Source organism: Aspergillus ochraceoroseus (genome assembly GCF_002846915.1).
Source record: "Aspergillus ochraceoroseus IBT 24754 chromosome Unknown P175scaffold_1, whole genome shotgun sequence".
In the NCBI taxonomy this organism is placed as follows: Eukaryota; Fungi; Ascomycota; class Eurotiomycetes; order Eurotiales; family Aspergillaceae; genus Aspergillus; species Aspergillus ochraceoroseus.
In genome coordinates, this window is record NW_024468476.1 from 6,173,250 (window position 1) to 6,197,534 (window position 24,285).

Below are 24,285 nucleotides of genomic sequence, written 5' to 3' on the forward strand. Positions count from 1 at the left end.
GGATTTGAGTGGGGGGTTGGACATCAGCAGACGTACCAAATGGATAACCCTACTTTTATACCATCCCCTCAAGTGTGGGGGTTCCGAATTTGCCCAGGCACATACGAAGTAGAACGTATCCGTGGCCGCTAACTGGAAGGATTCGGTGCTTGTTAAGACCGCGCTTCAACAAGAACAAGATAATGAACCCTAACGTTTTTTTTAGTTTTAAGGCACTTCTCCTGTTTCCCCTTACATGTGAGGAATTTCGAGAGCAAAGAAACAGGGAATTTACACCCCCTTGTGGTACTCTGTAGTTATATCGGGTAATGGAAGTATCGTCATAGTAGAATATACTACCACTACACTCACGCTCGTCTTCTGAACTGCAAGCGAGTCGAAAGGTGCGGGCCATAATTCCTTGAGCTGAGCTTGTTTCATAGGCATAGTGGTCTATTGTTTTCGTCATTGATAAAATATTTAGTGACATCCCATGGAGTGTTGAGAAACTGACCCATGCCAAAAACCCTTTGGCCATTGATATTAGCTTCGAGCCCTCCATTCATATTCCCAGGAGCTATCAATACCGCAAGGCTATTGTAGTGTCGAAGGTGCTGGCGATGATGTGTATTCCCACGCCGCTAACGTACTCCTTACTGGTGATCTTGAGTCATGTTGCAAGGTTGGTAAGCTGAATAGAAGTCCAACCCGATTTCGTTTTTGTCAGTGGATGTACTTGCAGTGCAGGAAGATAAAACAGGCATAGCCTGTGTATACTTACTAGATGACTGTGGCTATGGTAGGGTTCATGATGACCTTCTGACGAATGTACGCTTGCATTGCATGCTCAACCCAGAGATCACGCGCACTTTGGATATCCTTCTCCTTAGGAGTCCGATAAGTCTGGGGATGACTTCAACCCCAAATTGGTTGCGTCGCGTTTCTGGCCAGAAATATAGTAGCGGGTGTACAGGTCACAGAGCTTTAAACTAGAAGAGAATGAGTGTACTGTTGTCATCTTGAAAGATGACTTGATATTGTCAATACCCAGTAGCCTTTAAGAGATCCTGGGGGAATATACAGCTTTGAATCTAGATCTGAGACAAACAGATGGTATCGTGGTAGCCCACAATATTCTGGCCAAGAGAGCGTAGGGTTTAACTATCAAAGGTAATGTGTAGTATATGTTGGAGTGCTGCACTCAGTGAATGCAACCAGCACCACCATAAAGCAGCATCACCATAAAGAAGAAGATAGTGATACATGACTATTCTGTGTATTTAGGCTATTATTTCCTTCCAGATCTCCATGCTTCCTCCAAGCATCTCTCTATCTCCTAGTTAGATCTAATTAAATCTAGGGGACTGTTAACGCCACACCCTGTATCGATCCAACCACACCCCTTCCTGATCCTGCCACACCCCCTGACCTGATAATGCCACACCTATTTATCACGTGATCTTTTTTCTTACTATATATGGTTTAGTTATAAGAGTATATAATTTAGGTAATATATTATATTATTAGACTAAAAGGTTACTATGATCAGACCTGATAGGTAGATGGCTGTGGTTCAAATCTGGCTGGTGTCATTATATATGTAATAATGATAATTAAGTCCTAGGGTTGGATAGTCCCACTAGACCTAGATAGGTGCTAGGGTTGGGTAGAGAGTCCCACTAGGCTGAATAGGTACTAGGGCTGGGTTAAGTCCCACTAGGCTGAATAGGTACTAGGGCTGGGTTAAGTCCCGCTAGACCTGAATAGGTGCTAGGGCTGGGTTGAATCCCGCTAGACCTAAATAGGTACTAGGGCTGGGTTGAATCCTGCTAGACCTAAATAGGTGCTAGGGCTGGGTTGAATCCCGCTAGACCTAAATAGGTACTAGGGCTGGGTTGAATCCCGCTAGACCTAAATAGGTGCTAGGGCTGGGTTGAATCCCGCTAGACCTAGTTGCACTACCAGATTTGAACCATGCCTACCTGCTCACAGCCCTTAGCTTAGCCTAGCTAGCTTAGGACTGGGGGTCCCTACTAAATATATGCTAGTTAGCTTGCGGTCAAGCCTTATCTTAAGGAAGGAGATAGTTATCATGGCATGCACTAGGTATACTGGTGCCAAGGCAAATGATTGCTAGGTATATAAGGTGGGATTCGGGCAGATCAGACTATTAGGTCTAATTATAGTAACCTTTTAGTCTAATAGTTTAGACATGTTGCCTGAATTGTATACTATAATAGAAAATAGATATCTAACTCTACATGTAATATTTTCATCATGTGATAAATGGGTGTGGCATTATCAGGTTAGGGGGTGTGGCAGGATCGGGAAGGGGTGTGGTTGGATTGATACAGGGTGTGGCGTTAACAAAACCCTAAATCTATTTTAGTTAACTTTCTACTGTTATAGTTTAATAACCTTTATTAGGTTATGAGCCTGTAAGCGTCTCGCTGGCGAGGCGCTTGGGTATGGGTAGTGTTGGTAAAGGAAGCAAAGCTACACGGAGTATGAGGGTAGTAGGAAGGTATTAGAAGTAATAAAATAAAGTACTTGCCTCTTAGTATTTTAGGGGTTATTATATTACTATTTATATTATCTAGTTAAGTTACTAGTATAGTATAGGTAACTTAAATATTACTATTCTCTTAATTATCCTTAGTTACTAGATATATAATTTAGTATATAGTTTAGTATATAATTATATATTATATAGTTACTATAATAATTACCTCCCCTCTCCTTAGCAGCATGTCTATATATTGCATGTACTATACCTAATCTAGCTTAATACTCTATTAAGGAAGAGCTAGTCCTAGTTAATATAATATAATCTACTTTTTTATTTAATACTAGAAATAATAATAATATATATAATATTATCTTTATTAATTATACTTTATTAAATAAAATATAAATAATATTATATTTTACTTTAAATAAAATAATAAATAAAAGTAAGTAATTTACTAGATATACTAGTAATAAATAAAGATATTATTATAGTATAAATATTATAGAGGAATACTCCTTTATATATACTTTTTCTAGCCTAATCTATATTTTAAAAAGTCCCTTCTAATAAATTAATATATTATACTAAGTAGGTTATTATTACTTAAATATTATAGTAATAATTAATTATATTATAAATCTTATAGCTCTCTTAAAATATCCTCTATTAAGTATTATACTAGCCATATCTCTATAGAAGAGAACCTATTTAGCTACTACTATTTTTTTCTCTATAAGTATCTTTATTCTAGTAGTATAAATCTATTATACTAACTATTTATAGACTCTTATAGTAAACCTCTTTATATCTATATTAATTATAGTACTTATAACCCCTATTATTACTAGTATATCTCTTATAATTCCTGCTATTACTACTTTATTATCTAGTAAGACTATATCTCCCTTATTCTCTATAGCTACTCCTAATATTATAATAATTCCTACTACCTCTCCCTCTACTTCTTCTACTACAGTGACTCTAGCTACTCCTACTACTATTATCACGCTAGCTCCTGTTATCATGCCGGCTCCTATCATTCCTACTATTACTATAGCCCTAGCTACTCTAACCATTCCAGTTACCTCTACTAGCCCAGCCACTATTACATGGATACTATATTACCTACATTATACTAAATCTTAGTAGTATATAGATAATAATCTTATAGAAGTCTATTCCTATATATACTCAAACTTAGAATAATAGTATATTTAATATACTTACTTATATAAAAAGTACTTCCTTATTATCCTGCCTATATAGGTTAGTCTTGAGAAAATTTAAGTAATATCTAGTAAAATAGTAGGTATAGTAGCCTATACTTAATAAGCTTATACTACTAAGATTTTTATCTATTATCTTAAGACTAAGAACTAGATAAAAAGATTACTTTAATTTATTAATTATAATATATTTTACCTGCTTAATATATAATATATTAAGGATAATATAATAGAGTTAGAGAATAATAATAAAAAGGTTTAGAATAATTATAATAATTAAGAATTTATTAATATTATAGTATAGATATTTTATTATTTTTATTTTTATATAATAAAATTAAGTTATTTTCTTAAAATTCTTTAATATCTATAGTATACCTCTATTAAATCTTAAAATTTAATAAAAAAAAGAAAAAAAATAATATTATTAATATATTTTTATAATTTTTTTAATTCCTTAATTTTATTAATTTATTATTATTATATTTTATTATTTTATAATATTTTACTAGTACCTTGCCTATATCTTATTTATATAATAAAACTTATTTAGAATATCTTATATATTTTTTAAGTCTTTTATTAATTATTAAGTATTCTTATATATTAGCTATTCTTTCTATTTAACCAGGTATTAATCTTTACTATATAACTTTTATTATATAATAATCTATTCTACCTTCTATTCTTCCTTATTATTAATAATAACTAGCTAAGATAGTACTAATAAATTACTATCTCTTATATTTTATTCCTTAAGGAGTAATATATAAAAAACTAGGTAGATTTTTTTATATAATCTAGATAATTATAGATAGTATACTTATTAATTTATTACCTTAACTATTTTAAATAGCCCTTTATATTTAATATCTAGCTTCTTACTAGGCCTTTATATATAGATATTCTTTATTAATAGTAGTATTTATTAACCTATATAGTATTTAGTTAGGTAATATTTTCTATTATAGCTCCTTACTTACTATTTAATAGCATGGTACAGGCTTTCTTCTAGCTAATAATATTTTACTTATAGTTAGTTAAATTATTCTCCTATTACTATAACCATGCTAGAGTCCCTAATATTAGTAAGCTTAAGTAATACTAGCTAGTAACTATATTATATCTTATAAGAGAATATTCCTAATAATATATTTTTTATATTATTATATATAAATTCTACTATATCTAGTTAGTCTATTTAATTAATTTATTAGTAATTAATATAGGTCCTTAAATAAGTCTCTAATATCTAATTCTAATATTCTATTTAGCTATTTATTTATAGATAGAATATAGTACTTAATTATCCTTTAATTTAAAGCTCTTAATATAACTAGGTCTAATATTTACTAGTAAAGAATAAGCTATAATTACTTACTAGGCTCCTTAGTACTCCTATTTTAAATATAATCTTTTCTATAAATATATTAGCTAGCTCCTTAATATTAATATTCCTTATTATTAGGAAGTATTTAGCTCCTTTAATATATTAGTTTATAATTACTAAGATAGTATTATATACATGCCCCTTTTATATTAATAGTAGTAAGCTTATAATAAAGTCTAGAGTTAGGTTCTATTAAGGGTATTCTAGTACTAGAAACTTCATAAGCTAGCCTAATAAAAGTTATTTAGATATCTTTATCTTCTAGTAAATTAGATAACTCTTTATATATTCTTTAATATTATATTATAAGATATTCTAGTAAAACTTTTATTTAATAAGATTTAATATCTTTTCTTAACTAAAATAGTCTATATATAAGTTATTATAATATACTCTTAATAATTCTTAGTATATTACTTAATTAAAAAAGATATAAATAGCCTTACTATATTATACTAGCCCCTTATTATTAATATACTATTTATTCTTATAAATTTATCTTTATTTAATATTATTTTTAAGCTATTTTATTACTTCTTATTTAGGTAGTTTCTCTATTATTTAAATATATCTCTAATATACTAGATATTCCTTACTAGTATTACTCTAAATATAACTTATATAGGCATTCTTATATTATATCTCTTAAAGTAAGTCTTATAGAGTAGTTAATAATATCTTGCAGACTTATTTATTACTAGCTACTCTTTATACTAGTATTCTTTAAGTTAAAAATTCTAGATCTTTTAATTATATAATTAGGGTCTCTTAAGGAGCTATTATTTTATTTTTATCTTAATTATTTTATAAACCTCCTAACTTTACCTAAAGTATAGGCAAGAGTTCCTTAGCTATATCTTATTAAGTAGATTTATAATCCTTTTATCTTAAAAATATATTAACTAGATTAAGGCTACTAGGCTAATATTTAATCTAGAAATCATATATTACTAGAAGCTTAGCTTATCTAGCCTAATATTAATTTAGAATCTTAGTAATATAGAAATATTTTAGATTTATATAATCTATTTATATATATATTATATATAGGTTACCTTTAAAATAATAATATTATACTTTAAAGTATTCTATTATAGCTAGTAATTCTTAATTATAGGTTTTATATTTTCTCTTTACTTTAATTAATTTTCTTAAATAGAAGGCTATAGATTACTAAGTAATATACTATATCTTTATAGACTAGATATTATTATATTATATTAGGATTCTTATAATTATAAAATCTAATATATTAATTACTAGGAATATTTCTTATTCCAGGTTAAAATACTATAGTACTAGAGATCTAGAGAATACCTGCTTTAGTACCTTAAAGGTACTTTAACTATTCTTTATTATTTTAAAGGGGCTACTCTTTTTCCCCTTTACTATTCTCTTTAGTATATTACTTAATAGGGTAGTAATCTTAAAGTACTAGTAAATAAATCTTTAAAAATATCTTATAAATCTTAAAAATACTTAAATATTATAGAATAAATATAGTTCTAGCTAGTTACCTATAATATATACTTATTTAAGATTTATTTAGATTCCTTTAATTCCTATAATAAAGTTAAGAAAATATATTTTTTCCTAGTAAAAGCTATACTTTAATAATTTTATATAGAGATTATACTTCTAAAAATATAATAATACTTTATTAATATAGTACTTATATTCTTTCTTTATTTATAAGTAGATTAAGATATTATCTAAATATATTATATAAAATTTATTTAGGATCCCTTTTATTATTTTATTAATATATATTTAAAAAGTAATTAGGGTATTATATAACTTAAAAAATATAACTAGATATTTATAATATCTATATCTTATATAAAATATTATCTTTTACTTATTACCCTAATAAATATAAATCTAGTAATAAGTATCTTATAAATCTAGTTTAATAAATTATTTAGCTCTAACTAGTTAGTCTATTAATTTATTAATTTATAAGAGGGGATATTAATTCTTAATAGTAATTATATTTAGGCCTCTATAATCTATATAGAGCTATAGTAATTTATTAGCCTTTTATATAAAAAGTACTAGCATGCCTATTATATTTATTAAGGGCTGGATCTATTCTTTTTCTAATATTTAATTAATATACTTCCTTAAGATTACTAATTCTATTCTTAATATACTATATAGCTAGCCTATTAGTAATACTATATTAGTAACTAATAGTATATTATAACTAGCTTTTTTAAAGAAAAGTACTTCTATCTTTTTTTCTAAGAATACTAATTTCTATTCTTTATAATATTTAGGGAGAGCTTTTATTATACTACTATTATTATATAATTAGCTTAAGACTAGTATAATAAGTTCTTACCTTATTATACTCTTAAATTACTTAAATAATTTAATTTTAATCTTTAATTTTTTTTCTTAATAATACTAGATATTTACTACTAAGAAGATATTAAAATTAACTAAGCTTAACTAATTATATTCTAGAATTAGTTAATATTCTTTTTTTTCTAAATTTATTATATAATATTCTATATTAAATTCTCTAATTTTATTAAGGCTATTTATAATTTAGCTCTTTACCTAGAATCTTATATAGTATAGTATTATTAAGTTATTAGTAAAATATATAAGTTACTTTATCTTTATTTTATTAAAGTTTATTCCTTCTTTAATTAAGAAATAATAGGAAATAAAGTTCTTATTTACTCTAGTATTTATAAGCGCCCTTATTATAACTTATTTCTTACTTACTAGGATAGCTATAGTAACTAGAAGGGGTTCTACTAGTATCTCTTTATTCTATTAAAGTACTAGAGATTCTAGAATATTTAATTATTATTAATTCTAGTTTTTTAATTTTTCTACCTCCTTAATACCTTCTCTATACTAGGGGTATTTTCTTATAATATAACTAGTTTAATTATACTAGTAGTATTAGCCTTCCTTTTATTAATTCTAGTAATTCTACTACTCTTTCTTTAATTCTTTCTACTAGAATTTAGTTAATTAGGAATTTATTACTTTACTATTATCTTTTTTTCTTTTTTTTAAGTCATCCTTTAATATATAAGACTCTAAGGGTTAATTTAGTTATATCTTATTTAATCTTTCCTATTTCTCTTATTTCTAAAGTTTCTTATACCTTGCCCCTAGTTTAATAACTTTAGCTAGATTTTATAATATTATTATATCCTACTAGATTTCCTTGCATAATTTAGGCCAGGCTATTTAAATAGCTAGCTAGTAGAAGAATCCTTTAAAATTAGCTTTAATTATTAGAATAAACTCCTCTATCTAGGTTATTAAGATTTATATACTCTATTATAGTCCTTATCTTATATATAGGAGCTAGTAAGCTACTATTTATTTATAATCTCTTTCTAGTTCTAGAAAGTTTTATAAGAATTTAATAAACTTTATATAAGTAAGTTTTTTAAAATTTACTTTATACTTAAAGTATTATATTTATTTTATATTATTTTTTAGGTAACCTATAATATAATAGACCTTAATTATATTACTCTTATAAAGTTTCCTCTATAACCTAAAGTAGTCTTAAAGATTTTCTAGAAAGATATTAAATTTTTTTAGATTTTATATCTTAAAGAACTTAGATTTAAGTATCTTCTCCCTACCTGTCTATATAACTTATACTATATATTAGGTTATATACTATAGCTTATTATTTTTTATTAATTTAATAGATTAGTACTAGAGAGTTACTGGTACTATTAAACCTTCCTTAATAATAGTTTCTAGTACTATAATTATAAATTCCATAGAATTTAAATCTACTACTCTTTAAGAGAAGAAGTAGGTAATCCTTCTTATACTTATTATATTACTTTACTTAGTTAAGAAAGTACTTTAAATTATAAGCATCTTACTAATAAGATACTTAAATATAAATAGTATTAGTAAAGGAAGTAAAGCTATATAAAGTATAAGAGTAGTAAAAAGATATTAGAAGTAATAAAATAAAGTACTTGCCTCTTAGTACTTCAGGAATTATTACATTACTATTTATATTATCTAGTCAAGTTACTAGCATGGTACAGGTAACTTAAATATTACTATTCTCCTAATTACCCTTGGTTACTGGGTATGTGGTTCGGCATGTGGTTCGGCATGTGGTTGCATGTCACGTGGTCGCCGTGACAGAGCCCTCCTTAAGGTTCTATTTTATGTTTTATAGATCTCTAAAACTCTTATTATATCCCTATACTAGAGATCTGCTCCCTAATTAGATAGAGATTCTAGTAGAAATATTACCTACTACTATTATATTACTCTACTTAGGTAATAGTGTGTAGAAATTTCCATAATTTAACTAAAATAATAATTAAACCTACCCCTAGCAGATATCCTGATATTCCTAATTTATTATACCTACTTTTAATAGCTACTACCCTATTTACTAATAGCTGAAATTAAGTAATAAAACTAAAGAATAGTATATTTAATTTAAGCCTGATAATAATATTAGAAAATAATTTAAAATTTAAAATTTAGGCTTTATTTATATAAATAAAATTAAGACTTTATAAAATAAATAAGCTTCTTAAAAGTAATATTTCTAGACTATAACTTAATAATCTTAAATATAAATTATAGAAACTTCTTTTATAAATAATAGTTAGTTAGATATTATATTTAATAAGTAAGAAATTAGTAAAAAAATTACTAATAAATATTATTTTATATATTTTTATAAATAATTTTATATAAAAGTTATAAAAAATAATTATTAGTAATAATTAAAAATATATATATTAAATTTAGAAAGAAATTATTAAAATTAAATATAAAAATTATATAACTATTAATAAATTTATATTAAATTTTATCTAGAAGATAAATACTTCTAATAAATTAAAAATAATTATTATATTCTATTAAGTAGTTATTATAATATTTTAGGAATTTAAAAGAAATAATATAAATTTTATAAATTTAATCTTAAATAATCTAGATAATAATCCTATTAAAATAATTATATAAAAGTATTTTTATACTATATATAATATAATAAAGGATAAAGTTTAGAAGAATTTATTATTTAATATTATATTTAATATTATAATACCTACTATAAATATACTAAATTCTTAACTAATAATAAATAATAAAAGAAGGTAATAGTAATAGTAGAAATATATATTACTATAGAATATAATAATTATTAATTATATTAATTATTAGTTAAAATAATCTAGAAAACCTAGAATATTATATCTATTTTATAAGGAGGAAAAATATAATATTAAGAATTACCTATATTTAGTAATTAATAAGTAAAAGAAAGAATAGAAACTAACTTTAATACTTTAATACTTTAAGTTATTTAAGTTAAAGAATAAGAATAATTTAACCTAAAGTTAAATTAGTCTAGCTATATAGATTAATATTATTCTAGATATTAATAATTTTATATTATCTAGAGTTAATATACTAATAGCTTTAATATTAACTATCTTTAAAAATAGGTAACTATATAACTCTAGAGTAAGTTATATAGTATATAATAATTATAATTTCTTTAATAATCTAATTAAAGACCTAAATAGCTTTAAGAATTATAATTTTATTATTTCTAATAATAAGGTAGTATATTTTTAAAGTTATAAAAAAGTAATAATTTAATTTAAATTAAATAATAGTACTTTAATATTATATTAAATAAAATATTTTTAGAATCTAAATATATTATATAATCTAATACTAGTAGAAAGAATAAAGATAGAATTAAGAATCTATTTTAACTTAAAAAATTAATATATTTATAAGATAGTAATAAATAAGGTAATTAAATATATTATTTTAAATAATAATATCTTATTTTTGGTTCTAAATAAGGTAGTAATTATACCTACTATACTAATAAACTTATTATATTAATAATTAGGTTATTTATCTATTAAATAATTAAAATATAATAAGATAATACTTTATAATAATAATTTAACTATTAATAACTTGCCTATTACTAATTAGAATACTAAGCTATATTATAAAGTATATTAATTATTAAAATTAAAGAAAAAGATATCCTAAAAATTATAATTATATATAATAAAACTATTATAATTTATATATATAGATCTCTAAGAAATTAAACTAATTAGAAGAAATAATATTAGGTATATCTTACTAGTTCTAGATAATTATTCTAGATACCTTTTTATATAATATTTAAAGGTAAAAAGTAAATCTTTAAAGATATTAAAGGAAATATATAATAATTAGTTAAATATAACTAATATTTATATTAAAAGAGTTAGATTTAACTCTATTCTTAAATTTAATAAATATACTAGATAGAGTAAGAATTTTAGTACTATATATAAACTAATACTACTATAAATTCTTAAAAAAAATAGTACTATTAAATAATTTAATAGCTATATAATCTAGACTGCCTGTATAATATATATATAAGTAAAAATAAAACTAATTATATAGCTATATAGTATAGATATAGTAGTCTATATTTTAAATAGGTTAGTTAAGAAAGATAATAATAAAGGAAAGCTACTTATATAATTTTTTTATAAAAGATTAAATATTTTAATTAGAGATATTAATTTATAATATATTTATATATAAGAATATAAGATATTTATAAATATTCTATATAAAAATAAGATTAAAAGTATAAAAATATTACCTAGAGTAAAAATTAGTTAACTAGTTAAATATAATAGAGATTATATCTATAAGATATAATATTTAGATATAGGGAAGATAATTTAGTTAAAAAATATAATATTTAATAAAAATAATATTAATAAAATAGATAGAATATAATTATAATTTCTTAATAAATTAAAACTAAATAATAATAGTCTATTTAAAGTAACTATATCTATTAATACTAAAAAAGAAAGAATAACCTATAATAAAGTATCTTAAAGTAATACTATTTTCTAAATCTTACTATTAGTAATTAATAATAAAGTTATTATAGGGAGAATTTAAATATTAATACCTAATCTAGTCTTACCTAAATTAAGCCTATCTAATCTAGAGATAGGTACTAACTTAATATATTTATACCTACCTATCTCTAGGGCTATCTCTAAAACTACCCTATCTAATCTAGAGGCAGGTATTAAATTTATTATACTTGAGTAGCTACCTACTTCTAGGGCTGCCTCTAGGGCTATCTCTAAAACTACTAAGCTTATTATACTAGAGTAGATACCTGCCTCTTAGCCTGCCTTTAGGGCTGTTTCTGAAACTATTACTAAGTAAAATAATCAAGTAATTAGTAAGGATATAGAGGAGATAGTAAGATTTAGTATAGAGAAATAATCTAGGCAGGATAGATATAAAAGAATAATTAATTATTTTATTATAGATAATCTATATACTAGTTAACCTATTTTTAAAAGGATACTAGTATTATAACTAATATAAAGGCTTCTAAAATTATTTATTTAATATAAGGAGATCTTACTAGTTTTAAAAGCTTCTAAAGATAACTATACTCTAATAACTCTAAATATACTAAAAAGAAAGTATTTAAAGATTAGAAAGTAGGTTAAATTTAATATTAGGAATATAAAAATAATTAACCTAGTAAAGGTATAAAATTTTATTAATAATAATACTAGTAATAGTATTATTACTTTATAAAGATCTTTAAGATCTATAAAGGGTTAATATTAAAATATTTACTTTAAAGATAAGCAGGCAAAGTAATTATAGGAAGAAGAAATAAAATAAGAATAATAATCTTAATTCTAATTTATATTACCTTTAAAAATATTTTTAAAAATATCTTATTTACTAGAATTCTATTTAAAGTTAGGAGAATTACTTAATATAATTATTATAATATTATTAGATTTTAGTAATTTTATATTAAAGATCAAGCTTATAAAGACTTATAAAATTAGAATCTTATAAATCTATACTTAAATAATAAAGTTACTATAAAAGGATTACTAGATATAAGTAATATAAAATTAAATTAGTAAGCTTAAAGTTATTTAGATTTATAAATTTATATTATTATTAAAGAATATAAAGATTTTACTAGAAAAATAAATATATAATTTAAAATTAAATATAAATAATAATATATTATAATTTTATATAAGATAAATTATATATAGAAATTTTTAAAAATTAAATATAGACTTTAATTAAATCTACTCTCTAGTAATAGTAAATACTTTAATAAAGCTATTTTTAAGTATAATTACTTATTTTAATTTAAAATAAGTATAATTTAATATAGTAACTACCTATTTTAATATAATAATTAAGGATTAGAAAATTTATATATATTAATTAACTAGTTTTAATAAATAAGAAAATATAATATATTTACTATTTTAAATTTTATATAGATTATAATAATTAGTATTTTTTTAATATAAAAAATTCTATAATATTCTAGTAAAAATTAGTATAAAGATAATTAATAAAGATCTATATTTTTACTATAATCTAGATTAGTAACTAATACTTATTATCTATATTAATAATATAATAGTTACTAGCCCTAATAAAGTAAATATTTAATAATTTATAGATAAGCTAGAAAAATATTTTAAATTAAAGTAATTAAGTAAATCTATATAGTTCTTAAAATATAATATTTATAGACTACCTAATAATCTAATATTAATATTTTAATATATATATATCTAAAAGATACTCTATAAATAGAATTTCTATAATCTTTAGTTATATTATATACTAATAACTCTAGAATAGAAATTAATTAGAGAGATACTAGATACTAGTAATATTATTCTAGATATTATATATACCTCTATAGGTAAAGATAATATTACCTATTATTAAAAGTTAACTAGATCTTTAAATTAGATTATTATTTAGATCTAACTAGATATTTAATATATAATAATATAATTATTATAAAGAAATTATAATTTTAGTAAGTTAAATTATAATATAATTAAATAAGTTTTCTAATATTTAAAGAAAATCTTAGACTATATAATAATTTTAGATTATTTAAATAATCTATTATATATATATATTAATATCTTCTATATAAATTATAAAAATAAAAAATTAATAAAAAACTTTATATTTTTTATATTTAAAGTATTAATTATATAAAGATTAATAAAGTAATTACTAGTTATTTTAAATTTAATTATTATAAAATTTATTATATAAAATATAGTAATAAAGCTAGTTATATAGCTATAAAAGCTATATATAGTTATTAAACTAGAAAAATTTATAAAAAATATTATACTTTTATATATTAATTCTATTAATATTATTATTTTAATAAAGAAGTTAAACTATATATTTATACTTTATTAGATAGATATTTATTACTTCTTTATTAAAGAGATAATTAAAAATAATAAAATTTAATTATAAATAATTAATAGAGAGAATAATATTATTAATAGGCTAATTAAGATACTACTAACTATAAAATTTAATAAATTTATTAAGAGGTTAGATTTTAGTAGGTTAGAGATAGACTCTAAATAGCTTTATATAATAAATATGTTACTAAGGGGGGTATATTAGAGTACTATACTTAGTAAATATAACTAGTACTATTATAAAGCAGTATTATTATAAAGAAGAAGATAGTAATACATGACTACTCTATATATTTAGGCCACTGTTTCCTTCTAGATCTCCATGCTTCCTCCAAGCATCTCTCCATCTCCTAGTTAGACCTAATTGAATCCATTTCGGTCAACTTTCTACCATCATAGTTTGACAACCTTCATCAGTATATATATTGTACGTCCCACCTAATCGTGCCCTCTAAAAGGCAGAGACCATTATACATTCAGTTACATACATCCCTGCCAAAGCTACCTAATAGGGTAGTCTTTCTTTACAAGGACTATTATGCAGAACTGCGGAGACGGAAAATGCGCAGACAATGGTTGGTAAACCCCGCATCCTCTGTTTTATTAGTGTTCCTTTATGACAGAGTATGTGGGCTTGCAGCTCAACTGGATCGAGTTTAAGTGCGGGATAGCTCTACCTTTGGCCCGGTCTGGTGCTTCTTGACCTGACTTGGTGGACTCTTTGTTAGGGTTCATGATTTGGGTCCCCACGGCCTCAGAGCGCAAGTTCTCATTCAGTGCGGGTCGCCTTATCCCGAATATCCCTAGCCAGCTACTGATTGGATTCGTTCCTTCTTGTCGACTGACCCTTGGTTGAGCCATATAAGTTCCTATTATCAAATCATGTTCACAGCTTCGCAATATATTCTCCCGAGATCAGCTTCTCTCCCTTCCTTAGCGGGGTCAGCAGTCATGTATAAGGTGGGCAGCATGGCATACAGGAAACCGGCAACTCCCCTCCTGACATTTGCCAACATAGCATCCGACGGCTTTTAAGAGCCAGCACCAAGATGGGCTTGTACAAGCGGAAGATCACCATCAGAGATGATACGGTCACATCAGCTGTGAGCTTGACCCTGAGACAGTCTCTTCTGCCAAATGCTTTAGGTATGTTCCTAAGAGTCGTTCCAAGTCAAGCCATTAACCGACGCAGTCACCATTTTGTTTTTCCTATGGGGGTTCGCCTATGGACTTTTAGATGTGCTCAATTCTCACTTTCAGTCGACACTGCATATTTCTGCCAGCAGATCTAGCGGCCTACAAGCGTCTTATTTTGGCGCATACTTTATTTGTCCGCTGACGATCTCGGGTTTGCTCGTTCGGAGATTCGGCTTCAGGGTTACTTTTATGACCGGTACCCTCTCATTCTTGGACTGTACGATAACATCGGTTTCCTGGCTAACTCGAACGGATAGGCCTTGCAGTTCTTGCGGTCGGTTGCCTTCTCTTCTGGCCTAGTGGCGTGAAGAAGTCCTTTGGAGGATTTTGTGGTAGCATGTTTGTGTGTATCATCATTGAAATCCTTCGAGTGCTTGTCTAACAGATTGCAGGTAGTGGGAGCTGGTTTGTCAACCTTGGAAACAGCTGCTGATCCGTACGTATCATGCTTGATTTTCCCTAGACTATACGATTAATTTCTTGGTTACCATCTAGATTCCTATCCATTTGTGGGCCTCCGCGATACAGTGAAATCCGCCTCAACCTGGCACAAGCGGTCCAAGGCGTTGGGACCTTTGTCGCACCACTTCTCGCATCTCGTGTCTTCTTCGCGCATACTGTGAACACAGAACAGGGCCTCAAAAATGTCCAATGGGTATATCTTGGTGTCGCATGCTTTGTTGCGCTCTTGATTATCCTGTTCTTCCTGGCGCCTTTCCCTGAAATTACCGACGCAGACCAACAGGCTCTGGAGAATATGATAACGGAACAAGGCCAGGAGACGGCTCCTCTGCGCAAGCAGTACAACCTCTTCCTAGGGGTTTGGAGTCAGTTCTGCTATGTAGGCGCCCAGGTAGCTTTAGCAGGATATTTCATCAATTTTGCCCAAGAGGCTGGATATACAGCAGCCAAGGCTTGTACGTTGTCTCTCCCATTCGAAAAGCCAACCTTAGGGTCTCCGCTGACTTCGTGTATAGCCGATTTGCTCGCTGTTGCACAGGGTCTTTATGCTTTTAATCGATTCCTGGCCGCTGGGCTGATGATGATGAAGACATTCAAGCCTCGCTACATGCTTACCGTCTATTTACTGCTTTGCTTTATCTTTTCGGTGATCGCAATGAATACGAGGGGCAAGGCTTCTGTAGTGTTTACCATTTTGGTTTTCTGCTTTGAATCGGCAAGTCGACCACCATACTGGGAACCTATTAATTGGGTCTCTTTCTAACGTTCTTCATTACAGTGCTGCTTTGCAACAATCTTCACCTTGGCGTTACGTGGCCTCGGTCGTCATACAAAGATCGGAGGTTCGTTCCTTGTAGCGGCAATCTCAGGAGGAACAGTCTTTCCTCCTATGATGGGTGCTATTGTGGTGAGTTTTCAACATCCTACTTCATTCTTTTCGTCCAACCATTTGACGGGTGTACTTACTTTTCATATTGGTAGACGAACAAGAACGCTCATTGGGCCATGGGTATTCCGATGATGGGGTACATTTTGGCTTTAATTTTCCCTATTTACGTCAATATCTTCCAGAAAGATACCATGGATCTTCATCGAAGCACTGCCCTCAACGTCGATATGACAGTGGGCAAGGAGGTTGGGTTGGAGGGAGGGCACTCTAAGCATGTCGACAATAGCCGGACCTGAAGGCACCAATTTCTCCACGAGGTCGTTCAGGCCGTTTTAGATAATGAACATATCATATATTCTCATTAGCTTCCTTTAGAACACAGGGACGCCATCCCGACTCCGCGACGAATGAGAGAGGGGTTGAATTCGAAAACGCTTTGAAGTAACGGAATATGGTGAATTCTCCCCTCCTTCCAACCACTTGACTCACATATTAGAATCAAATCGGCTAGACTTTTGTACTAGCAATTGAGACAAGAATCTCCCTGGTGATTTTCGATCGCAATCTAGCACCTAGAGCGAGAAAGACATTTCGTGTAAAGTCGTCAACTAGGATGTACCTGGATTCTGGACTAGCCACGTATGGAAAATCACAGGTTGCGAATTTAGTTCGCAGGGAACGGGCCCGGTTGAACTCTTGCCTCTATTGCTTGCAAAATTGATGAGTGTGATCCTCACTGGCCCGCCGACATCCCGAAGGAGTTGATCATATCCGGGGAGAGATCAGGTCAAGCGTTCGATATTGTACCGATAATTGCGTTGCTGTGCATCAACTGATAATGGATTCCATGGCAGATTTCCTGTCAAGGAGCTTTCAGGTGCAGACTGCGGCGACTGCTACTACTTCCATGAAGCAGAGGGTAGTGTCGTGGTCAACATCACAATCCCAGCCTAGCCTTTGGGGCTTCAGGGTGGAGAAACCTCGGCATACGGGACGTATAGGCTAGTGAACAGGTCTAGCGCCCTTTAGGTATCCGTGAGGTTATACAGAAGTAGACATTGGGATGGCGATCCGGATTGCGCAGGGGATTCGGAGAATTACTGCACTCTTTTGTGAAGCTTTATTGTTTATGATTGTGTTTGGGAGTAGCATTTTAGGGGGTAGAATTTCTCGCTAGGAAATATTTTATGGAATACATAGGCCCTGAATTTGTGATGGATGATTTCAGAGCTCGCGAAGGCCCTCTTGCGTGAAAAGCAATCTACCGAACGTATTGCCCTCTTTTATTTGTTTTTATCCCAGGAAGGTTTCTATTCTCTCTCTGTAGGTCGACAATTCTTTAGTCGAAACTTGGTAAGTTTCATCATTTGATTCCTTCATACTCACGAGGCCTGCAAGTCGGTGCATTTCCCGACTGTCGCAAGCTACCTAGCAAACTGAGAATCCTAGTAGACTACCCCGAAGTTGGACATGTAGCTACAAGATTCCGACGACTTACAGAGGAAGACCCTCTGTTGCTCCTCCTTGCCAGTGGTGCCAGATTCTCAAGGATCGAGGAAGTGAACAATCACATCTACCCTGGTCTCCAAACTCGCAGAACTTACCATCTTTAGCCAAAATGATAGACATCCTCCTAGACAAATATCTGCGGGCTGAGGTGTCATACAAATTCCTTCCTATACGAGTTCATCTGCTGCTGGGGAACTAATCTGTGATTTAGAGGAATTTTATGTGTCTACTCTCGGCTCAGTATGAGGGTACAAATACGAAGTAGACGTCAAGGATAGTACAAAATAGTACAACCCTAGTTTTGAGCCGGAAAAACGCCCGTTATCATTGAATAACAATGTTGATCCTAGCTCGAGTAATGGATTGCCGGTATATGATGATGATGATGGACGCATTCTGTGTATTGTTTATGAAAGTTCTTTGGTCTTATAAACTAATTTGCTAGCCATTAGAGCTCTATTTCGATGCCACATACTCTTTGACTTATTATTTCGGTAGTAATAATAGGCACTGTTAGGTGGAATTTATTGTATTGACCAAATAATGCCAGCGATTCTGGTACGTCGACAAAGGCACCCCAAGATGTAGAGTCTGATGCCGGCGAGAAAGCATTCTCTGCATTGTTCTAGTCATATCTTCTCGATGATTCAGGGCCTTCAAGTAACTCAACTCGTCACCTGTTGAATGAAAAGAAACTGCCTCTACTGTTTGGCCAGGTTTCTGCTACTCCAAACTATTAATATTGAATTACATTGTTCCAGGCTTTTATGAACCCCTCGGTGCAAGCATCCGAGTCTAGCTAATTTGTCCGAGGACATCAATTTGTTCCAAGACGCTCCATACTCTTGAAAATAGCATCAAGAATATACTTTCGTAAAACTTCTACACGGTTCGTGAGATCCTGTTTTGCCTTATGGGGCATTTCGTCAATCGAAGACCGATATTTAAGACTAAGGGTATGGACTCTTCTAAGCGCTAGCAGTGTAGTTGGAGGAATGAGATAATGCGGCAGTGAAGTGCTATCAATATTTTGAATACTAAAGTTTGAAGAGAATAGGATTAAAATTACTCGAAATATTTTTAACAAGCACAAGTCAAGATACAGGGTGTAGTAAGCTGTGGCCATGGTCTTGAATAGTAACAAGATCTAGCATACAGCTCCCACGCAGTAGAGTCCTCTTTTTATGATCCATCATGTACTACAAGAGAAATCCCAGGCAAGGCCCACGGTGATTCCTTGGACCCTTAGCACATCGGGTCTCCTCAAAGTATTTCAAGAACCCATGTTGACTGGTGGCTATATTAAGGATGCCTTTGATCTTGGGTGCCAGGCCTACCTAAACTTTTCATGTAAAAGCATGTGATCAGAGGTCCAGGGATCTTAATTCTTGACTGAAGAGCAATTATTCGCAACGTAAACAGCATAATATGTTGGAGTGCTGCACTCAGTGAATGCAACCAGCACCACCATAAAGAAGAAGATAGTAATATGTGACTACTCTGTGTATTTAGGCTACTATTTCCTTCTAGATCTCCATGCTTTCTCTAAGTATCTTTCCTTCTCTCTATTTTCTAGTTAGACCTAATTAAATTTATTTTAGTTAACTTTCTACTATTATAGTTTAATAATCTTTATTAGGTTATAAGCTCTCCTTAAGATTTTATTTTATATTTTATAGATTTTTAAAAAATTCTTATTATATTCTTATACTCCTATATAAAGATCTATTACCTAATTAGATAGAGATTCTAGTAAAAATATTATTTATTATTATTATATTACTCTACCTAGGTAATAATATATAGAAAATTTCTATAATTTAATTAAAATAGTAATTAAACTTACCCCTAGTAAATATTCTAATATCTTTAATTTATTATACCTATCTTTAATAACTACTATCTTATTTACTAATAACTAAAATTAAGTAATAAAGCTAAAGAATAGTATATTTAACTTAAGTCTAATAATAGTATTAGAAAATAATTTAAAATTTAAAATTTAAACTTTATTTATATAAATAAAATTAAGACTTTATAAGATAAATAAGTTTTTTAAAAATAATATTCCTAGACTATAATTTAATAATCCTAAATATAAATTATAAAAATTTTTTTTATAAATAATAACTAGTTAGATATTATATTTAATAAGTAAGAAACTAGTAAAAAAATTATTAATAAATATTATTTTATATATCTTTATAAATAATTTTATATAAAAATTATAAAAAATAATTATTAATAATAATTAAAGATATATATACTAGATCTAGAGAGAAATTATTAAAATTAAGTATAAAAATTATATAATTATTAATAAGTTTATATTAAATTTTATTTAGAAGATAAATATTTCTAATAAATTAAAAATAATTATTATATTTTATTAAGTAATTATTATAATATTTTAAAAATTTAAAAGAAATAATATAAGCTTTATAAATTTAATTTTAAATAATCTAGATAATAATCTTATTAAAATAACTATATAGAAGTATTTTTATATTATATATAATATAATAAAGGATAAAATTTAGGAGAATTTATTATCTAATATTATATTTAATACTATAATACTAGCTATAAATATATTAAATTCTTAACTAATAATAAATAATAGAAAAAAATAATAGTAATAATAGAAATATATATTACTATAGAATATAATAATTACTAGCTATATTAATTATTAGTTAAAATAATTTAGAAAATCTAGAATATTATACCTATTTTATAAGGAGGAAAAATATAATATTAAGGACTATTTATATTTAATAATTAATAAGTAGAAGGAAGAGTAGAGACTAACTTTAATATTTTAATATTTTAAACTATATAAGTTAAAGAATAGGAATAATTTAACTTAAAATTAAGTTATTACTCTAGTTATATAAACTAATACTATTTTAGATACTAATAATTTTATACTATCTAGAGTTAATATATTAATAGTTTTAATATTAACTATTTTTAAGAATAGGTAATTATATAACTCTAGAGCAGGCTATATAATATATAATAATTATAATCTCTTTAATAATTTAATTAAAGATTTAAATAACTTTAAGAATTATAGTTTTATTACCTCTAATAGTAAGATAGTATATTCTTAAGATTATAAAAAAGTAATAATTTAATTTAAATTAGATAATAATACTTTAATATTATACTAAATAAAATATCTTTAGAATTTAAATATATTATATAACTTAATACTAGTAGAAAGAATAAAAATAAAATTAGGAATTTATTTTAACTTAAAAAATTAATATATTTATAAGATAATAATAAATAAGATAATTAAATATATTATCTTAGATAATAATATTCTATTTTTAGTTCTAAATAAGGTAGTAATCATGCCTACTATATTAATAGACTTATTATATTAATAACTAGATTATCTATCTATTAAATAATTAAAATATAATAAGATAATACTTTATAATAAAAATAATAACTTAGTATCATGGGGAGCAGGCGGGCAGTAGGTGTAGCTAACAGCAGGGTGTATATTCAGGCTATCTGCGTACAGGTACAATAGGTAGGGGTTAGGTCAGGATAAGGACATAGCTTGAAGAGCTATAACAGGATCAGGGGTAATATAGCTTAAATATAGAAGTAGAGGTAGATAATTAAGGTAGAATCTAATTAGATAAATATATAACTATACTATAATAGTATTCCCTCTCTTAGGCTAAGCTCTAATAAAATATTCCTAGGATCCAGGCTTTCTAAAGTAGTAGTAATAATAAATAATAATATATTTAGTAATATTCTTTAGGTAGCTAGTAGAAACTTTAGTAATAATAAAATATCTAATCTACTTAATAATATACTTTAAATATAGGTAGCTACCTTAGCTATAATAATTTTAATAAAAATTAACTATTTTCTTAACTTTCTATTTCTTAATATTATTAATTTTAATATATAAAGATTTAGTTTCCTCTTATCTAGATAATAAATTTTTAATAATTAAATATAATAATTTAATATAAAATACTAGATATATTTTTATACTTTTAGATAGGTCTAATTTATAAGTATAAGGATTAATAACCTTTTTAATAAGAAAAGGATCTAGATTTTTCTAGTTTAATTTTTTTTAGAGATATAAGATTATAATATTCTTAGTATTTAATTAGATTAATTAGCCCTTAATATAGTATCTAATAAGATAATATTTTTAATTAATATAGTATTTATAGCAGGCTTAAATAATAATTATAGTAATATAGTAATATTCTTATATCTACTTTATAATTAAGGTAAATTAGTAAGTATTATAAGTTTATAAGTAGTAATTAAATAGAATAGGCTTAAATCTTATATAGGGATTAAAATTATATAAAATAAAGAATAAAGAGTATCTAGTAATCTTAAAATTAGTATTATTAGTAGTAAATTCTACTATAAATAGCTATTTAGCCTAATTATCTTATAAATAATTAATATAGATTTATAGATATTATTCTAAAATAGTATTTATATATTTAATTTACTTATTAGTCTTAGGATAGTAAATAATAGATAAGAATAATCTTATCTTTAAGATATAATTTAAATATATCTAGAATATTAATATAAACTAGAATCTTTAATTAAATATAATAAATTTAAGAAATTTATAAAATCTCTAAATATAATTTTAAAATAAATAAATAGCTTTTTTAATATTATAAGTACTATTATAAGAAATATAGTATTAAAATTTTATTAACTAGTTAATTATTACTATAATAGTATTAAAGCTTAAGCTTTAGAGTAAATATATAATAAAATTAATAAATATATCTTTTTAAAGACCCTTAAGTATAAGTAAGGAATAAAATATTTCTTAATATTTATTTTAGTAAAGTATAAATTATTTATAAATATAATAATTATAAATTTATTACTTTATAAATTATAATATTCTAGACTAGTAATATAATTATAATAATAATTTATAAATTTTTAATCTATTTTAATAGCTAGTAACTATACTCTTATAATATTTATATATTAGTTTTATTTTTAATTCTTCTATATTAGGGATATATAGTTAATTATAGTAAAATAGAAGTCTAGAATAATAAGTATACTTAAATAATATAATTAGTAAATAGTAATTATAATCCTTTTCTAGACTTTCTAAAATATTATTAGGGGCTAGATTTTATTTATAATCCCTATCTAGGTACTTTTTTAATTATTTAGGGAGCTAGATAGTCTCTTTTTCTTTAAATTTAAGTAGCTAGAAATATATTAACTTCCTTCTAGTAGTAATTTAGAGCTAGATTAATTATAGTATCTACTAGCTCTATAACTTTTCTAAATATTTAAGTAAGAAGCTTATTAAGTTTTCTCTTTTTAATATTATTTAACTCTAATATAGTAAGTATTTATTTTCCTTCTTAGGAAGATTCTATAACCTCCTAATTAAATTATCTAGTTTTACCCTATACTTACCCGGGTAATAGTTAATTATAAAGTTAAAATAAGATAAAAATTTAGATTATTAAGCTTATTATTAATTTAGTATTTTAATTATTATAAAATACTCTAAATTTTTATAATTAATTATAATTTTAATTAAATATTAATATTTTTCTAATTTTAGGATTTATTTTTTTAAGTAATAAATAATTACTAGTAACTCCTTATTATATATTTTATAATTATACTTAATTAAAGTTATTTTCTTTAAATAAAATCTTACTAGATATAGAATTCTATTATTATTATATTATAATAATACTCTAGTAAATATAAAGTTTAAGATATTAATTTTTAAAATAACTAGTTAATTCTAATTAAAGGATCTT

At 26.2% G+C, this 24,285-nt stretch overlaps 1 protein-coding gene across 1 annotated transcript; it reads left to right on the top strand.

Annotated features, from left to right (window-relative positions):
- The first annotated feature begins 15,385 nt into the window (after positions 1-15,385).
- On the top strand, positions 15,386-17,308 carry P175DRAFT_0554891 (putative l-fucose permease). The gene is made up of 8 exons (XM_040900595.1): positions 15,386-15,561; positions 15,608-15,808; positions 15,870-15,955; positions 16,005-16,048; positions 16,108-16,529; positions 16,590-16,789; positions 16,853-16,981; positions 17,056-17,308. Exons 1-8 carry the CDS (start codon positions 15,465-15,467, stop codon positions 17,257-17,259), a joined length of 1,383 nt encoding a protein of 460 aa, XP_040757051.1. The 5' UTR covers positions 15,386-15,464; the 3' UTR covers positions 17,260-17,308.
- Positions 17,309-24,285: the final 6,977 nt, after the last annotated feature.